Genomic DNA, 19,549 nt, shown 5'->3' on the forward strand with positions numbered 1-19,549 from the left:
AAGGCTGCTCAAATGTCCTCAGTCTGAACCTTGTTTCCAATGGCAGCAGATAGAAAGCTTATTTTGGGGCCGGTCCTAATAGCATGCAACAAACTCCTTTTGGTTCAGGACAGAGCGTAGCTTTGTTTGGGAGGAAAAGTTTTGTAAGCAGTTGTGCAGCTCCGGCGCTGATCACATTCTTCATGTTTCATGGATTTCCCTTCTTGGCTTGAGTCCAAGAACTAGGGATGGGGCAGAGATAGAGAATGACAGGTGGGGCTGAGGTAGAGAGAATGATAGGGAAGGAGAGATGGGGCTGAGGTAGAGAGAATGATAGGGAAGGAGAGATGGGGCTGAGGTAGAGAGAATGATAGGGAAGGAGAGATGGGGCTGAGGTAGAGAGAATGATAGGGAAGGAGAGATGGGGCTGAGGTAGAGAGAATGATAGGGAAGGAGAGATGGGGCTGAGGTAGAGAGAATGATAGGGAAGGAGAGATGGGGCTGAGGTAGAGAGAGTGACAGAAGGAGAGATGGAGCTGAAGTAGAGAGAGTGACAGAGAAGGATAGATGGGCCTGAGGTAGAGAGAGTGACAGAGAAGGAGAGATAGGGCTGAGGTAGAGAGAATGATAGGGAAGGAGAGATGGGGCTGAGGTAGAGAGAGTGACAGAAGGAGAGATGGGGCTGAGGTAGAGAGAGTGACAGAAGGAGAGATGGGGCTGAGGTAGAGAGAGTGACAGAGAAGGAGAGATGGGGCTGAGGTAGAGAGAGTGACAGAAGGAGAGATGGGCCTGAGGTAGAGAGAGTGACAGAGAAGGAGAGATGGGCCTGAGGTAGAGAGAGTGACAGAAGGAGAGATGGGGCTGAGGTAGAGAGAGTGACAGAGAAGGAGAGATGGGGCTGAGGTAGAGAGAGTGACAGAGAAGGAGAGATGGGGCTGAGGTAGAGAGAGTGACAGAAGGAGAGATGGGGCTGAGGTAGAGAGAGTGACAGAAGGAGAGATGGGGCTGAAGTAGAGAGAGTGACAGAGAAGGATAGATGGGGCTGAAGTAGAGAGAGTGACAGAGAAGGAGAGATGGGCCTGAGGTAGAGAGAGTGACAGAAGGAGAGATGGGGCTGAAGTAGAGAGAGTGACAGAGAAGGATAGATGGGGCTGAAGTAGAGAGAGTGACAGAGAAGGATAGATGGGGCTGAAGTAGAGAGAGTGACAGAGAAGGATAGATGGGCCTGAGGTAGAGAGAGTGACAGAGAAGGATAAATGGGCCTGAGGTAGAGAGAGTGACAGAAGGAGAGATGGGGCTGAAGTAGAGGGAGTGACAGAGAAGGATAGATGGGGCTGAAGTAGAGAGAGTGACAGAGAAGGAGAGATGGGCCTGAGGTAGAGAGAGTGACAGAGAAGGATAGATGGGGCTGAAGTAGAGAGAGTGACAGAGAAGGATAGATGGGGCTGAAGTAGAGAGAGTGACAGAGAAGGAGAGATGGGCCTGAGGTAGAGAGAGTGACAGAGAAGGAGAGATGGGCCTGAGGTAGAGAGAGTGACAGAAGGATAGATGGGGCTGAGGTAGAGAGAGTGACAGAGAAGGATAGATGGGCCTGAGGTAGAGAGAGTGACAGAGAAGGAGAGATGGGCCTGAGGTAGAGAGAGTGACAGAGAAGGAGAGATGGGCCTGAGGTAGAGAGAGTGACAGAGAAGGAGAGATGGGGCTGAGGTAGAGAGAGTGACAGAAGGAGAGATGGGGCTGAGGTAGAGAGAGTGACAGAGAAGGATAGATGGGCCTGAGGTAGAGAGAGTGACAGAAGGAGAGATGGGGCTGAGGTAGAGAGAGTGACAGAGAAGGAGAGATGGGCCTGAGGTAGAGAGAGTGACAGAGAAGGAGAGATGGGCCTGAGGTAGAGAGAGTGACAGAAGGAGAGATGGGCCTGAGGTAGAGAGAGTGACAGAAGGAGAGATGGGCCTGAGGTAGAGAGAGTGACAGAAGGAGAGATGGGCCTGAGGTAGAGAGAGTGACAGAAGGAGAGATGGGCCTGAGGTAGAGAGAGTGACAGAAGGAGAGATGGGCCTGAGGTAGAGAGAGTGACAGAAGGAGAGATGGGCCTGAGGTAGAGAGAGTGACAGAAGGAGAGATGGGCCTGAGGTAGAGAGAGTGACAGAAGGAGAGATGGGCCTGAGGTAGAGAGAATGACAGGTAATGAGAGATGGGGTTGAGGTAGAGAGAGTGATGGGGAACCACTTAGTGGTCTGACAAACCAAACTTAGTGGTCTGACAAACCAAACTTAGTGGTCTGACAAACCAAACTTAGTGGTCTGACAAACCAAACTTAGTGGTCTGACACACCACTCCTTGTCCTCGCCTGTAACCAGGCATGAAGAGATTAGTGCCAAATTTCAACAAAATAACAAATGATGATGTAATGAGTTGACGGTGTAACACATTCCTTGTGTGCCAGGGGAGCCAACGAACCAATACCCAATGAGGCGTTTTCCACGGTGTGTGTGTGTGTGCCAGGGGAGCCAACAAACCAATACCCAATGAGGCGTTTTCCACGGTGTGTGTGTGTGTGCCAGGGGAGCCAACGAACCAATACCCAATGAGGCGTTTTCCACGGTGTGTGTGTGTGTGTGTGCCAGGGGAGCCAACGAACCAATACCCAATGAGGCGTTTTCCACGGTGTGTGTGTGTGTGTGCCAGGGGAGCCAACAAACCAATACCCAATGAGGCGTTTTCCACGGTGTGTGTGTGTGTGTGTGTGTGTGTGTGTGTGTGTGTGTGCCAGGGGAGCCAACGAACCAATACCCAATGAGGCGTTTTCCACGGTGTGTGTGTGTGCACGTTCACCTGGGGTCCCGTCAATACACAGACACACACACTTCCCCTTGCCTGTCCCTGCACCACCATTACTAGCCGTTTCCTAACCACTGAATGTCTATCTCCCTCTTGCCTCATGTCTATCTCCCTCTTGCCTCATGTCTATCTCCCTCTTGCCTCACGTCTATCTCCCTCTTGCCTCACGTCTATCTCCCTCTTGCCTCACGTCAATCTCCCTCTTGCCTCACGTCAATCTCCCTCTTGCCTCACGTCTATATCCCTCTTGCCTAATGTCTATCTCCCTCTTGCCTCATGTCTATCTCCGTCTTGCCTCACGTCTATCTCCCTCTTGCCTCATGTCTATCTCCCTCTTGCCTCACGTCAATCTCCCTCTTGCCTCACGTCTATCTCCCTCTTGCCTCACGTCTATCTCCCTCTTGCCTCACGTCTATCTCCCTCTTGCCTCACGTCAATCTCCCTCTTATATATGCCATTTAGCAGACGCTTTTATCCAAAGCGACTTACAGTCATGTGTGCATACATTCTACGTATGGGTGGTCCCGGGAATCGAACCCACTACCCTGGCATTACAAGCGCCATGCTCTACCAACTGTGCTACAGAAGGACCACCAGTACCACCATTACTAGCCGTTTCCTAACCACTGAATGTCTATCTCCCTCTTGCCTCATGTCTATCTCCCTCTTGCCTCACGTCTATCTCCCTCTTGCCTCACGTCTATCTCCGTCTTGCCTCATGTCTATCTCCCTCTTGCCTCATGTCTATCTCCGTCTTGCCTCACGTCTATCTCCCTCTTGCCTCATGTCTATCTCCCTCTTGCCTCACGTCAATCTCCCTCTTGCCTCACGTCTATATCCCTCTTGCCTAATGTCTATCTCCCTCTTGCCTCATGTCTATCTCCGTCTTGCCTCACGTCTATCTCCCTCTTGCCTCATGTCTATCTCCCTCTTGCCTCACGTCAATCTCCCTCTTGCCTCACGTCTATATCCCTCTTGCCTAATGTCTATCTCCCTCTTGCCTCATGTCTATCTCCCTCTTGCCTCATGTCTATCTCCCTCTTGCCTCATGTCTATCTCCCTCTTGCCTCACGTCTATATCCCTCTTGCCTAATGTCTATCTCCCTCTTGCCTCATGTCTATCTCCCTCTTGCCTCATGTCTATCTCCCTCTTGCCTCATGTCTATCTCCCTCTTGCCTCATGTCTATCTCCCTCTTGCCTCATGTCTATCTCCCTCTTGCCTCATGTCTATCTCCCTCTTGCCTCATGTCTATCTCCCTCTTGCCTCATGTCTATACTCCAGCGATCCCACTAACCCTTCACCCAGACAGTTTCAGACTGAAAGTCTGCAGTCCTTGGTGCATGTATAATACATGTTCTGAAATGTCTTTCAGGGATGCCAGACAGTGCAATGCTAGCAGACTAAACAATACCTTGGGGAGGCAATCATTTATTTTGGTTCATTTCAATATCAGATCAATTTTTATCTCCAGTCCAATTTGCTTTCCCCTCCCTCTAATTCCAGATGAAGTCCTGTGTGGTGAAAAGGCATTAGGATTGATTTCTTAGCCCTGGTTCAAAATGGAATTGGAATTGCGCAGTATGATCCCTCTCAACCCCAAAGAGCTCAGTGGTTCTGACTCTAAGTGGGTCCACCAGCCAATGCATTTAGATTCCTGCCCTGCCGCACACACACACACAAGCGGGTCGATCAATGTTTATGGTTCTCATAGACCGCCTCCCGTTTCTCCCCGAGCCTGGCCATGTCACACCTCTCCTTCTTGTCCTTGTGTTGTGGCTGTAAACAAAGGGCCATGTGGCTGGCTTTGTTTCACAATCCATTCCAATGGGAGCAAATGTTTGTTTTATTTCATGCCTGTCCACAAAGTCATTAATAGACTCATATGGTATAATAAACTGAGGTCGGAGAGCACACACACACACACACACACACACACACACACACACACACACACACACACACACACACACACACACACACACACACACACACACACACACACACACACACCACACACACACACACACACACACTCCAACACACACACACACTCACTCCAACACACACACATACTCACTCCAACACACACACATACTCCATCACTCACACACACTTATTCCAACACACACACATACTCCATCACTCACACACACTTATTCCAACACACACACACACACAAACACAAACACTCACTCCATCATTTTCTCACTCGCACATAATATGCACATACATTTATACTGACTCTACACACCCACACACCCACTCACATGCAAGCTGCTGCTACTCTGTTTATCGTATATCCTGTTGCCTAGTCACCTTACCCCTATACATACAGTGGGGAGAACAAGTATTTGATGCACTGCCGATTTTGCAGGTTGTCAGGTTGCAGGTTGAATCTAAAACAAAAATCCAGAAAATCACATTGTATGATTTTTAAGTAATTCATTAGCATTTTATTGCATGACATAAGTATTTGATCTGTCAGAAAAGCAGAACTTAATATTTGGTACAGAAACCTTTGTTTGCAATTACAGAGATCATACGTTTCCTGTACTTCTTGACCAGGTTTGCACACACCTCAGCAGGGATTTTGGCCCACTCCTCCATACAGACCTTTTCCAGATCCTTCAGGTTTCTGGGCTGTCGCTGGGCAATACGGACTTTCAGCTCCCTCCAAAGATTTTCTATTGGAACCAGGTCTGGAGACTGGCTAGGTCACTCCAGGACCTTGAGATGCTTCTTACGTAGCCACTCCTTAGTTGCCCTGGCTGTGTGTTTCGGGTCGTTGTCATGCTGGAAGAGCGATCTTCAGTTCTCTTACTGAGGGAAAGAGGTTGTTGGCCAAGATCTCACGATACATGGCCCCATCCATCTTCCCCTTAATAAGGTGCAGTCGTCCTGTCCCCTTTGCAGAAAAGCATTCCCAAAGAATGATGTTTCCACCTCCATGCTTCACGGTTGGGATGATGTTCTTGGGGTTGTACTCATCCTTCTTCTTCCTCCAAACACGGCGAGTGGAGTTTAGACCAAAAAGCTCTATTTTTGTCTCATCAGACCACATGACTTTCTCCCATTCCTCCTCTGGATCATCCAGATGGTCATTGGCAAACTTCAGACGGGCCTTGACAGGCGCTGGCTTGAGCAGGGGGACCTTGCGTGCGCTGCAGGATTTTAATCCATGACGGCGTAGTGTGTTACTAATGGTTTTCTTTGAGACTGTGGTCCCAGCTCTCTTCAGGTCATTGAGCAGGTCCTGCCGTGTAGTTCTGGGCTGATCCCTCACCTTCCTCATGATCATTGATGCCCCACGAGGTGAGATCTTGCATGGAGCCCCAGACCGAGGGTGATTGACCATCATCTTGAACTTCTTCCATTTTCTAATAATTGCGCCAACAGTTGTTGCCTTCTCACCAAGCTGCTTGCCTATTGTCCTGTAGCCCATCCCAGCCTTGTGCAGGTCTACAATTTTACCCCTGATGTCCTTACACAGCTCTCTGGTCTTGGCCATTATGGAGAGGTTGGAGTCTGTTTGATTGAGTGTGTGGACAGGTGTCTTTTATACAGGTAACGAGTTCAAACAGGTGCAGTTAATACATGTAATGAGTGGAGAACAGGAGGGCTTCTAAAAGAAAAACTAACAGGTCTGTGAGAGCCGGAATTCTTACTGGTTGGTAGGTGATCAAATACTTATGTCATGCAATAAAATGAAAATTAATTACTTCATCATACAATGTGATTTTCTGGATTTTTGTTTTAGATTCCGTCTCTCACAGTTGAAGTGTACCTATGATAAAAAGTACAGACCTTTACATGCTTTGTAAGTAGGACAACCTGCAAAATCGTCAGTGTATCAAATACTTGTTCTCCCCACTGTATCTACAGTACCTCCATCACTCCAGTATCCCTGCACATTGTAAATATGCTATTGGAACTGAGTTTTTACACATTTCCTGTATATAGTATGATTACTTACTTACTTTATTGTCCGTTTCATATTTCTACTTCTTATTGCTTGTGTGTTTTTTCTAGTAATACATTGTTATTCATTGTTGGGTTTTGAGTTTGCAAGAAAGGCATTTCACTGTACTTGTGCATGTGACATTAAAACTTGAAAGTTGAAACACACACACACATGGATGGGTTGTGTTGGCGTTGTTGTTTCAACCCTCGCTCCATCCTTAACAGCAACACCCTCGCTCCATCCCTAACAGCAACACCCTCGCTCCATCCCTAACAGCAACACCCTCGCTCCATCCCTAACAGCAACACCCTCGCTCCATCCCTAACAGAAACACCCTCGCTCCATCCCTAACAGCAACACCCTCGCTCCATCCCTAACAGCAACACCCTCGCTCCATCCCTAACAGCAACACCCTCGCTCCATCCCTAACAGCAACACCTCGCTCCATCCCTAACAGCAACACCCTCGCTCCATCCCTAACAGCAACACCCTCGCTCCATCCCTAACAGCAACACCCTCGCTCCATCCCTAACAGCAACACCCTCGCTCCATCCCTAACAGCAACACCCTCGCTCCATCCCTAACAGCAACACCCTCGCTCCATCCCTAACAGCAACACCCTCGCTCCATCCCTAACAGCAACACCCTCGCTCCATCCCTAACAGCAACACCCTCGCTCCATCCCTAACAGCAACACCCTCGCTCCATCCCTAACAGCAACACCCTCGCTCCATCCCTAACAGCAACACCCTCGCTCCATCCCTAACAGCAACACCCTCGCTCCATCCCTAACAGCAACAGCCTTGCCCCATCCCCAACAGCAAAACCCTTGCCCCATCCCTAACAGCAACACCCTCGCTCCATCCCTAACCATCCCTAACAGCAACACCCTCGCTCCATCCCTAACCATCCCTAACAGCAACACCCTCGCTCCATCCCTAACAACAACACCCTCGCTCCATTCCTAACCATGTCTAACAACAACACCCTCGCTCCATCCCTAACAGCAACACCCTCGCTCCATCCCTAACAGCAACACCCTCGCTCCATCCCTAACCATGTCTAACAACAACACCCTTGCTCCATCCCTAACCATGTCTAACAGCAACACCCTCGCTCCATCCCTAACAGCAACACCCTCGCTCCATCCCTAACAGCAACACCCTCGCTCCATCCCTAACAGCAACACCCTCACTCCATCCCTAACAGCAACACCCTCGCTCCATCCCTAACAGCAACACCCTCGCTCCATCCCTAACAACAACACGCTCGCTCCATCCCTAACCATGTCTAACAACAACACCCTTGCTCCATCCCTAACCATGTCTAACAGCAATACCCTCGCTCCATCCCTAACCATGTCTAACAACAACACCCTCGCTCCATCCCTAACCATGTCTAACAACAACACCCTTGCTCCATCCCTAACCATGTCTAACAACAACACGCTCGCTCCATCCCTAACCATGTCTAACAACAACACCCTTGCTCCATCCCTAACCATGTCTAACAGCAATACCCTCGCTCCATCCCTAACCATGTCTAACAACAACACCCTTGCTCCATCCCTAACCATGTCTAACAGCAATACCCTCGCTCCATCCCTAACCATGTCTAACAACAGCACCCTTGCTCCATCCCTAACCATGTCTAACAGCAACACCCTCGCTCCATCCCTAACCATGTCTAACAACAACACCCTCGCTCCATCCCTAACCATGTCTAACAACAACACCCTCGCTCCATCCCTAACCATGTCTAACAACAACACGCTCGCTCCATCCCTAACCATGTCTAACAACAACACCCTTGCTCCATCCCTAACCATGTCTAACAGCAATACCCTCGCTCCATCCCTAACCATGTCTAACAACAACACCCTTGCTCCATCCCTAACCATGTCTAACAGCAATACCCTCGCTCCATCCCTAACCATGTCTAACAACAACACCCTTGCTCCATCCCTAACCATGTCTAACAGCAACACCCTCGCTCCATCCCTAACCATGTCTAACAACAACACCCTCGCTCCATCCCTAACCATGTCTAACAACAACACCCTTGCTCCATCCCTAACCATGTCTAACAGCAACACCCTCGCTCCATCCCTAACCATGTCTAACAACAACACCCTCGCTCCATCCCTAACCATGTCTAACAACAACACCCTTGCTCCATCCCTAACCATGTCTAACAGCAACACCCTCGCTCCATCCCTAACCATGTCTAACAGCAATACCCTCGCTCCATCCCTAACCATGTCTAACAGCAACACCCTCGCTCCATCCCTAACCATGTCTAACAGCAACACCCTCGCTCCATCCCTAACAGCAACACCCTCGCTCCTTCCCTAACAGCAACACCCTCGCTCCATCCCTAACAACAACACCCTCGCTCCATCCCTAACCATGTCTAACAACAACACCCTCGCTCCATCCCAAACAGCAACACCCTCGCTCCATCCCTAACAGCAACACCCTCGCTCCATCCCTAACAGCAACACCCTCGCTCCATCCCTAACAGCAACACCCTCGCTCCATCCCTAACAGCAACACCCTCGCTCCATCCCTAACAGCAACACCCTCGCTCCATCCCTAACAGCAACAGCCTCGCTCCATCCCTAACAACAACACCCTCGCTCCATCCCTAACCATGTCTAACAGCAACACCCTCGCTCCATCCCTAACAACAACACCCTTGCTCCATCCCTAACCATCCCTAACAACAACACCCTTGCTCCATCCCTAACCATGTCTAACAGCAACACCCTCGCTCCATCCCTAACCATGTCTAACAACAACACCCTCGCTCCATCCCTAACCATGTCTAACAGCAACACGGCTGCAGGCTCAACCACAGCTACTCAGAGTCTGATGAACAAAGGGAACTACCCCCCCCCTTTTTGTTTCTCTCTCCCTGTCTATGCAACTACACAGTGCTCACACACATGCTCGAAAGACAAAGGGGAACAAACGGTTTCCTCGTCAAGGCGGGAAACCAATAGCCGAAGTGACAAAACGGTGGTTGATGATATGGTGTGCGGCTAGTTTTCAACAGGCCTAGCTAGCAGTCTGAGTGTCATTCAGCTTAGCTTCGTCGCCCCTTAAACCTCAGTCGTAACTTAGTGCTCAGGCTGCTAGCAAAGGGTGCTGGTGAATGGGAGAGACAGCTACAATTAAGCAGAAAGGAGGATCTGGGTGTCGTGTGATTTATCTGGTCAGGGGCAGACAGGGTAATGACTGTAGCAGCCAAGGTAAAGAGAGGTTGTGACGAGTGCTGCTAATGGTGTGAAGGGGTTGGTGAAGACGAGGGGCGGCGACCACTGAGCGCACAAAGGCACTCACCACAACTCTTTATGCATACACACACACACATACACGCACGCACACACACACACACACACACACACACACACACACACACACACACACACACACACACACACACACACACACACACACACACACACACACACACACACACACACACACACACACACACACACACACACACACACACACACACACACATACACACACACATATACGCACACATACACGCACACATACACACACGCATATACACACACACATACACGCACACATACACGCACACATACACGCACACACACACACACGCACACACACACACACACACACACACACACACACACACACACACACACACACACACACACACACACACACACACACACACACACACACACACACACACACACACACACACACACACACACACACACACACACACACACACACACACACACACACACACACACACACACACACACACACACACACACACACACACACACACACACACACACACACACACACACACACACACACACACATATACACATATACACACACATACACGCACACATACACACACGCAAATACACACACACACATACACGCACACATACACGCACACATACACGCACACATACACGCACACATGCACACACACATGCACACACACACACACACACACACACACACACACACACACACACACACACACACACACACACACACACACACACACACACACACACACACACACACACACACACACATATACACACACACACACACATACACACACACGCGCACAAGCACACACACACACACTCAGCAGCCTCACTATCTCCATGACCATCGCCCCACACACAAATACTCCCACACAATGGTAAACCTCTGGCTCCCCAGTCCAGCTCTCTTAGTTGACCCCTGACCTCCTAGTCAGCTCCCAGTGGTGCTGGTGTTATCAGCGAGAGAGAAAGGAGAAAACTCTTGTTGCTGACGAAGCCTGACAGTAGTTTTTCTTCACCCTTGTTTCTACCTATTTTTATTGTTGCTGTTTACCCCTTTCCAGCATAGTTTGGTAATGAGAGTTAGAATTAAAATCCTTCACAGAAATGAGTAACATATGTAGAGTCTGGTCAGTAATAGTAACCCCCGAATGACAATAAGCCACGACAAGGAGCGAGAAAACAAGAGAGAGGGAGCGAAGGAGAGAGGTGGAGAGGGAGAGGGAGAGAGGGGGAGAGGCAGCGAAGGAGAGAGGGAGAGGGAGAGAAACGTGGAGAGGCATCGAAGGAGAGAGGGGGAGAGGGGAAGAGGCAGCAAAGGAGAGAGAGGGGGAGAGGGAGAGAGGGGGAGAGGGAGCAAAGGAGAGAGGGGGAGAGGGAGCGAAGGAGAGAGAGGGGGAGAGGGAGCGGGAGAGAAGGAGAGAGGGGGAGAGGGAGCGAAGGGGAGAGAGGGGGAGAGGGAGCAAAGGAGAGAGGGGGAGAGGGAGCAAAGGAGAGAGGGGGAGAGGGAGAGAAGGAGAGAGAGGGGGAGAGGGAGCAAAGGAGAGAGGGGGAGAGGGAGCGAGGGAGAGAGAGGGGGAGAGGGAGCGGGAGAGAAGGAGAGAGGGGGAGAGGGAGCGAAGGAGAGAGAGGGGGAGAGGGAGCGAAGGAGAGAGAGGGGGAGAGGGAGCGAAATAGAGAGAGGGGGAGAGGGAGCGAAGTAGAGAGAGGGGGAGAGGGAGCGAAGTAGAGAGAGGGGGAGAGGGAGAGAAGGAGAGAGAGGGGGAGAGGGGGAGAGAAGGAGAGAGAGGGGGAGAGGGAAAGAAGGAGAGAGAGGGGGAGAGGGAGCGAAGGAGAGAGAGGGGGAGAGGGAGCGAAGTAGAGAGAGGGGGAGAGGGAGAGAAGGAGAGAGAGGGGGAGAGGGAGCGAAGTAGAGAGAGGGGGAGAGGGAGCAAAGGAGAGAGGGGGAGAGGGAGCGAAGGAGAGAGAGGAGGGAGAGGGAGCGGGAGAGAAGGAGAGAGGGGAGAGGGAGCGAAGGAGAGAGAGAGGGGAGAGGGAGCGAAGTAGAGAGAGGGGGAGAGGGAGAGAAGGAGAGAGAGGGGGAGAGGGAGCGGGTGAGAAGGAGAGAGAGGGGGAGAGGGAGCGAAGTAGAGAGAGGGGGAGAGGGAGCGAAGTAGAGAGAGGGGGAGAAGGAGAGAGAGGGGGAGAGGGAGCGAAGTAGAGAGAGGGGGAGAGGGAGAGAAGGAGAGAGAGGGGGAGAGGGAGAGAAGGAGAGAGAGGTGGAGAGGGAGCGAAGTAGAGAGAGGTGGAGAGGGAGCGAAGTAGAGAGAGGGGGAGAGGGAGCGAAGTAGAGAGAGGGGAGAGGGAGAGAAGGAGAGAGAGGGGGAGAGGGAGCGAAGGAGAGAGAGGGGGAGAGGGAGCGAAGGAGAGAGAGGTGGAGAGGGAGCGAAGTAGAGAGAGGGGGAGAGGGAGCGAAGTAGAGAGAGGGGGAGAGGGAGCGAAGTAGAGAGAGGGGGAGAGGGAGAGAAGGAGAGAGAGGGGGAGAGGGAGAGAAGGAGAGAGAGGGGGAGAGGGAGAGAAGGAGAGAGAGGGGGAGAGGGAGCGAAGGGAGAGAGAGGGGAGAGGGAGAGAAGGAGAGAGAGGTTGAGAGGGAGAGAAGGAGAGAGAGGGGGAGAGGGAGCGAAGGAGAGAGAGGGGGAGAGGGAGAGAAGTAGAGAGAGGGGGAGAGGGAGAGAAGGAGAGAGAGGGGGAGAGGGAGCGAAGGAGAGAGAGGGGGAGAGGGAGAGAAGGAGAGAGAGGGGGAGAGGCACCGAAGGAGAGAGAGGGGGAGAGGGAGCGAAGGAGAGAGGGGGAGAGGGAGCAAAGGAGAGAGGGGGAGAGGCAGCGAAGGAGAGATGGGGAGAGGGAGCGAAGGAGAGAGAGGGGGAGAGGGAGAGAGGCAGCCAAGGAGAGAGATGGGGAGAGGCAGCGAAGGAGAGAGGGGGAGAGGGAGCGAAGGAGAGAGGGGGAGAGGCAGCGAAGGAGGGAGGGGGAGACGGAGCGGTTTTCATTTAACATAGCATGTGTACTTTCCTGTTCGTAATATAGCCTCCCTTAGAAAAAGAAAGCAGTCAGGCTCTCCCTCCCTCTCTCTCTCGCTCTCTCTCTGTTTGCTCTCTCTCTCTCTCTCTGTTTGCTCTCTCTCTCTCTCTCTGTTTGCTCTCTCTCTCTCTCTCTCTCTCTCTCTCTCTCTCTCTCTCTCTCTCTCTCTCTCTCTCTCTCTCTCTCTCTCTCTCTCTCTCTCGTAGAAATTGGAGTGCTACTCATTAATGCAAGGCTGTGGGATTAAATGCCCCCCCCCCCTCTACTCTCTGACCCCTAACAAGTTGTGGCTCTGAGTCTCTGTGGTCCATGGGACCTGTTGTCAGAGAAAGAGTACTGGACCTCCATTTGGGTGAGGGTGATTTCCCCTGCTAGCACCAAGGATCCATTTTAGAGAGCCAGGTGAATGTATGCCCAGGACCAGTCTCTGGCCCCTTCGCCCCTGGACAGTTATTTGGTGTCCACAGTAATATGCTGGACATTAGATATAAATGAATAAAACACAGTATAAAAAACAAGATGTATTTTGTCACATACACCAGTGACATGTCTTGTTTTACAGGCTCATTTTTGATTGTTACTTTTTTTTCAAGTATCTGTCTTCCCCAAACAAGCATTGCAGAGCTGGCTACAATCTCAATTTCATCCCCCTGAAAAGATACAACAAATATTACAAAAACTATTATGGCACACACACACACGCGCACACACACACACCGGCCTTCCACTCCCTAATGTGCTGGTTGATAAAATACCTGTATTTATGGGAAATATGTTTGAAGAGGGTATTTTGTTCTTAAATTATATTGTAAATTGCAATGGTAGAGTTATGTTCTTCATGGAGTTATCAGAATTGTACGGGAATGGCTGCTCAATCCAAGAGTACAACCAATTGATTACAGCATTGCCCCAAAAATGGAGGAGGCAGGTGGCAGCGGGAGGAGGTAGAGAACTGGTCTGTCTGCCCAATATAAAGGATCAAAACTGGAGGAGGTAGGGAACTGGTCTGTCTGCCCAATATAAAGGATCAAAACTGGAGGAGGTAGGGAACTGGTCTGTCTGCCCAATATAAAGGATCAAAACTGGAGGAGGAGGGTGGCATCGGGAGGAGGTAGGGAACTGGTCTGTCTGCCCAATATAAAGGATCAAAACTGGAGGAGGTAGGGAACTGGTCTGTCTGCCCAATATAAAGGATCAAAACTGGAGGAGGTAGGGAACTGGTCTGTCTGCCCAATATAAAGGATCAAAACTGGAGGAGGTAGGGAACTGGTCTGTCTGCCCAATATAAAGGATCAAAACTGGAGGAGGTAGGGAACTGGTCTGTCAGCCCAATATAAAGGATCAAAACTGGAGGAGGTAGGGAACTGGTCTGTCAGCCCAATATAAAGGATCAAAACTGGAGGAGGTAGGGAACTGGTCTGTCAGCCCAATATAAAGGATCAAAACTGGAGGAGGTAGAGAACTGGTCTGTCTGCCCAATATAAAGGATCAAAACTGGAGGAGGTAGGGAACTGGTCTGTCAGCCCAATATAAAGGATCAAAACTGGAGGAGGTAGGGAACTGGTCTGTCAGCCCAATATAAAGGATCAAAACTGGAGGAGGTAGGGAACTGGTCTGTCAGCCCAATATAAAGGATCAAAACTGGAGGAGGTAGAGAACTGGTCTGTCTGCCCAATATAAAGGATCAAAACTGGAGGAGGTAGGGAACTGGTCTGTCAGCCCAATATAAAGGATCAAAACTGGAGGAGGTAGGGAACTGGTCTGTCAGCCCAATATAAAGGATCAAAACTGGAGGAGGTAGGGAACTGGTCTGTCTGCCCAATATAAAGGATCAAAACTGGAGGAGGAGGGTGGCAGTGGGAGGAGGTAGGGAACTGGTCTGTCTGCCCAATATAAAGGATCAAAACTGGAGGAGGAGGGTGGCAGTGGGAGGAGGTAGGGAACTGGTCTGTCTGCCCAATATAAAGGATCAAAACTGGAGGAGGAGGGTGGCAGTGGGAGGAGGTAGGGAACTGGTCTGTCAGCCCAATATAAAGGATCAAAACTGGAGGAGGAGGGTGGCAGTGGGAGGAGGTAGGGAACTGGTCTGTCTGTCCAATATAAAGGATCAATACTGGAGGAGGATGGTGGCAGTGGGAGGAGGTAGGGAACTGGTCTGTCTGCCCAATATAAAGGATCAAAACTGGAGGAGGAATAAAAATAGCATAAATAGTAAAGAATACCAGTTTCATTTGAGGACCAGGATGTTGTGAACTGTGCCATACAGCTTGGAAAATAGTTGGGAAGAGGGTGTATGGTACAGGGTGTATGGTACAGGGTGTATGGTACAGGGTGTATGGTACAGGGTGTATGGTACAGGGTGCATGGTACAGGGTGTATGGTACAGGGTGTATGGTACAGGGTGTAAGGTACAGGGTGTATGGTACAGGGTGTATGGTACAGGGTGTATGGTACAGGGTGTATGGTACAGGGTGTATGGTACAGGGTGCATGGTACAGGGTGCATGGTACAGGGTGTATGGTACAGGGTGCATGGTACAGGGTGTATGGTACAGGGTGTATGGTACAGGGTGTATGGTACAGGGTGTATGGTACAGGGTGTAAGGTACAGGGTGTATGGTACAGGGTGTATGGTACAGGGTGTATGGTACAGGGTGTATGGTACAGGGTGTAAGGTACAGGGTGTATGAGTTGATATATAAAACAACGCAAGGTTCAAGACTTTGTGCTTTTCAGCTAAACTTATTATATTGAATTCTTGCCACAAACAAAATGTTGAATATTTGGGGCATAAAATCATCGAAGCTCTGCAGATTTTGTTGTGAGGATACAGAATCAATACACCATTTATTTTGGCCTGTTTCTGCTCTCAGGTTCAGGAATGGCTGAAAATGCATAGCATTGATCTAAAATTGACCCTAGAAATAGTAGAGATCTGGAGAGACCGGGTCAGTCAATTCCATTCGATTAGATAGATTGAAATTGTACGTTAAACATCATAGCATAGTTGAAAGATATGTGTTGCGTAGAAACACGAAGTGGGTGGCCGGCGGAGATAGATGGGATGGGCTGAGGGAAGCTGAGGGTTGGGATGGGCTGAGGGAAGCTGAGGGTTGGGATGGGCTGAGGGAAGCTGAGGGTTGGGATGGGCTGAGGGTTGGGATGTGGAATTGGAGAGACAAGTGGGAGTGGAGTTACTGTGTGAGAGAGAGAATGATGGTCAGAAGATAAAAAATTCCAAATTAAACATAATATAAGTACAGTGCCTTACGAAAGTATTCGGCCCCCTTGAACTTTGCGACCTTTTGCCACATTTCAGGCTTCAAACATAAAGATATAAAACTGTATTTTTTTGTGAAGAATCAACAACAAGTAGGACACAATCATGAAGTGGAACGACATTTATTGGATATTTCAAACTTTTTTAACAAATCAAAAACTGAAAAATTTTGCAAGACACTGTACATTTGAATGACACTAAGTGGCAGTGTTTTTACAACTAATGCCGGTTTGCCTGAGGCTGATGGCATGCAGGTGTTTGTACACATGCATATACACACACTCATTCAAATAAACACATACAAGAACACACATACATGTAATAGTGCCAGACATGTACACAAACATATAAAGTAGGCATTGCTGTAATGATTTCAGTTGTCCTTGAAGTCTTTTGTTTTAAATGTATTTTTTTGTTTTAGAATTGTTTGGCATTGTTGTTTGCTGTTTTCTTCTGTCTTTTCCCTTTTTCTCTTTAGTTCATTGTCTTGGTTGATGGTGTATTGGGGGGTTCTTGCGGGTGGGGAATGGAATTAATTTTACATTTTTGTTTGGGGGACTGTGGGAGGGGTCTCGAATGGTTGAGGGACAGCTATTGGGGAACTGTCAGGGGATCTTGAAGGGTTCGGGTTTCACAAGATTGTGATCATGAAAAAGGAAACTATGACATATATTTTATATCACTATAATGCACACGCACCCTCACACATAAGGATGGCTCTGTTGCGGAACGACTGATACATGTTTCATAGTGTCTTGATGCTGTATTGTTTGTCATTCATGCTCTAATACTTTAATGTTACCCCTTGTGTTTATTGTAATTAATCATGTAAAAACATATGTTTTACTTTGACTGCTCAGGTATTTGAACCAGCAACCTTTGGGGTACTGGCCACTAACCACTAGGCCACCTGCCTCCAGAAACACAGAGGATTGTTTGTGATATGTTTATTTATTTTCCTACTGCTACATATAATACTACAGCTAATTACACCATGAGACAAACAAAATCAGACATTATATACTGGTTCATGTCACACACCACCTTAATTGTGAATAAGGAGGCTGGATGGTGGCTGAAAAGCCACATTTCCATAAATAAATAAGTTATCAGATGAAAAACGCAAGAGCGATTACATTTTTTTCAAGAGGGACATCGATCTCGTGTCTTAATACGCTTGACACAATAAATAAATGAAATCTGTCATGTTCCTTCCTCTCTCACTCAACTATTAATAGAAAAGTGGACATCAGCTAGCGTTCTCAATTCAGACAGGATTAACATCTTTCTTGTTTGATGTGGTTCCACTTTACCACCCGAATGTGATTTCTCTCCACCCTGTTTGTTGCCGCAGCCGGGAAACTTCAGAACCAACTGCCGATGTTCTGGGCTTTTTGTTCTGAACGAGGAGACAGTGCCAAATTGAAACCTCAGAGAGACGGGTGGGTAATGAGAGGATTTCACAGAAGTGAAAATGATCACAATGAAAGATGGTGTTTCTTAGACAAGATTTGAGTAATTGGGGTTTTTCTGGTGCACCAAGGAGCAAATAGTGGGAAAAAGACACAAAACCAATGCCGTCTGTTATCAAAAGGACATTAGTCATTTTCTAAACAAGTGGAGACCTTCCTCAACAAACGCCCCCATCGATCAATATTTGATGTCTTTTGTCCACAATTCATATGTTTTTTTATAGGTATGACGATTGATTGTTGAAATGATTTACAGCATCTCCCATTACGATCTATACACAGCAGAGGTACGTCATCTGAACTGTGCATTATCAATGTGTCCTGCTCTAGATACATTCTGTGGCCAGCCATGCCTACCTTTAGGCTGGTTCCTTCTTTTCTAATGTACAACCTCTCACCTCCCCGAGACCAGATTGACCCCCTGAACCCCCACCTCCAACCCTAACCCCCGTCATCAGACTTTCAAATCTGAATGAATCTGAATGAAACACTTGTCTAACGCCTTAATAAGCATCCATCCATTTCTAAGGAGACGCTCTTCTAAATTCTTACGTCGACTTTACCGAAAGCGAACCAAGTATGGGGTCCCATTTTATTGTTTTCATTTTTTGATTACATTTTTTATTTAACTAGGCAAGTAAGTTAAGAACAAATTCGTATCTACCCCGGCCAAACCCTAACCCGGACGACGCTCGGCCAATTGTGCGCCACCCTATTTCCATAAATAAATAAGTTATCAGAAGAAAAACGCGAAAGCGATTACATTTTTTTCAAGAGGGACATCGGTCTCGCATATTAATACGTTTGACACAATAAATAAATTAAATCCATAATGTTCCTTCCTCTCTCCCAATCATGGCTGGTTGTGACACAGCCTGGAATTGAACCAGGGTCTGTAGTGACACCTCTAGAACTGAGGTGCAGTGCCTTAGACCACTGCGCCACTCGGGAGAAAACCATGATGTCTGTTCGTGGTCATAGGCTACAGAGAGACAAAGAGAGAGGTTGAAACGGGGCAGGCATCACTCGGCCTCCCATTCCCCCTACTCTACTGTACATCCTGCCTGTAGACTGTGTGTGGAAGTGTGGAGGAGATTATCTCCATTCACAAGGCGCCTGCTGTAAGGGATATTATATGGAGGCCGGCTGAAAGAGGGATAAGTGTAGTGGACAAAGGAAAATGTCCAAACATTGTGAGAGGACTGAAAGACCCCGTCCATCTATTCACACCATGGAGTAGCTCTGGGTCAATCACAGGGAGGGGGATAGGCAGGAGGAGGACAGGAGGGGGCCCCCCTCAAGTGTATAGGATCCAGCTTGACCCCTCCCTCTCCCACCTCCTCTTTCTTTCCCCCACTTTCCTCTCTCCCTCATCACTTTCTCTCCTCATTAACACACACACACACCGGCCTTCCACTCCCTACTTTTACATGTGTCTGTGAATCGCTCCAATCATAACTGGGCCATAATTGGTTGTGGTGTGATGCATTCTGGGCCAGCATGGCGTGTGGGTAATGTTTTGCGGGCCCTGATCACCATAAGAAAGGGGCCCTTTCACAGCATAGCGTAATTCTGCTGTCCTCTCTAAAAGTAGATAATGATTGTGTAATAATGGCAC

General features: G+C 49.0%; 1 protein-coding gene and 1 long non-coding RNA gene across 2 annotated transcripts; both read left to right on the top strand.

Moving 5' to 3' along the window:
• The first annotated feature begins 283 nt into the window (after positions 1–283).
• LOC127910811 (uncharacterized) lies at positions 284–3,913 on the top strand. The gene is made up of 3 exons (XM_052475807.1): positions 284–954; positions 1,504–1,538; positions 2,008–3,913. The coding sequence occupies exon 3, from the start codon at positions 2,921–2,923 to the stop codon at positions 3,911–3,913; it is 993 nt and encodes a 330-aa protein (XP_052331767.1). The 5' UTR covers positions 284–954; positions 1,504–1,538; positions 2,008–2,920.
• Positions 3,914–13,550: 9,637 nt separating this feature from the next.
• Positions 13,551–16,180, top strand: LOC127910653 (uncharacterized). The gene is made up of 4 exons (XR_008075615.1): positions 13,551–14,222; positions 14,292–14,487; positions 14,978–15,184; positions 15,323–16,180. It is a non-coding gene; the product is annotated as an uncharacterized LOC127910653 (long non-coding RNA).
• Positions 16,181–19,549: the final 3,369 nt, after the last annotated feature.

This window comes from Oncorhynchus keta, chromosome 22 (genome assembly GCF_023373465.1).
Source record: "Oncorhynchus keta strain PuntledgeMale-10-30-2019 chromosome 22, Oket_V2, whole genome shotgun sequence".
Classification (NCBI taxonomy): domain Eukaryota; kingdom Metazoa; phylum Chordata; class Actinopteri; order Salmoniformes; family Salmonidae; genus Oncorhynchus; species Oncorhynchus keta.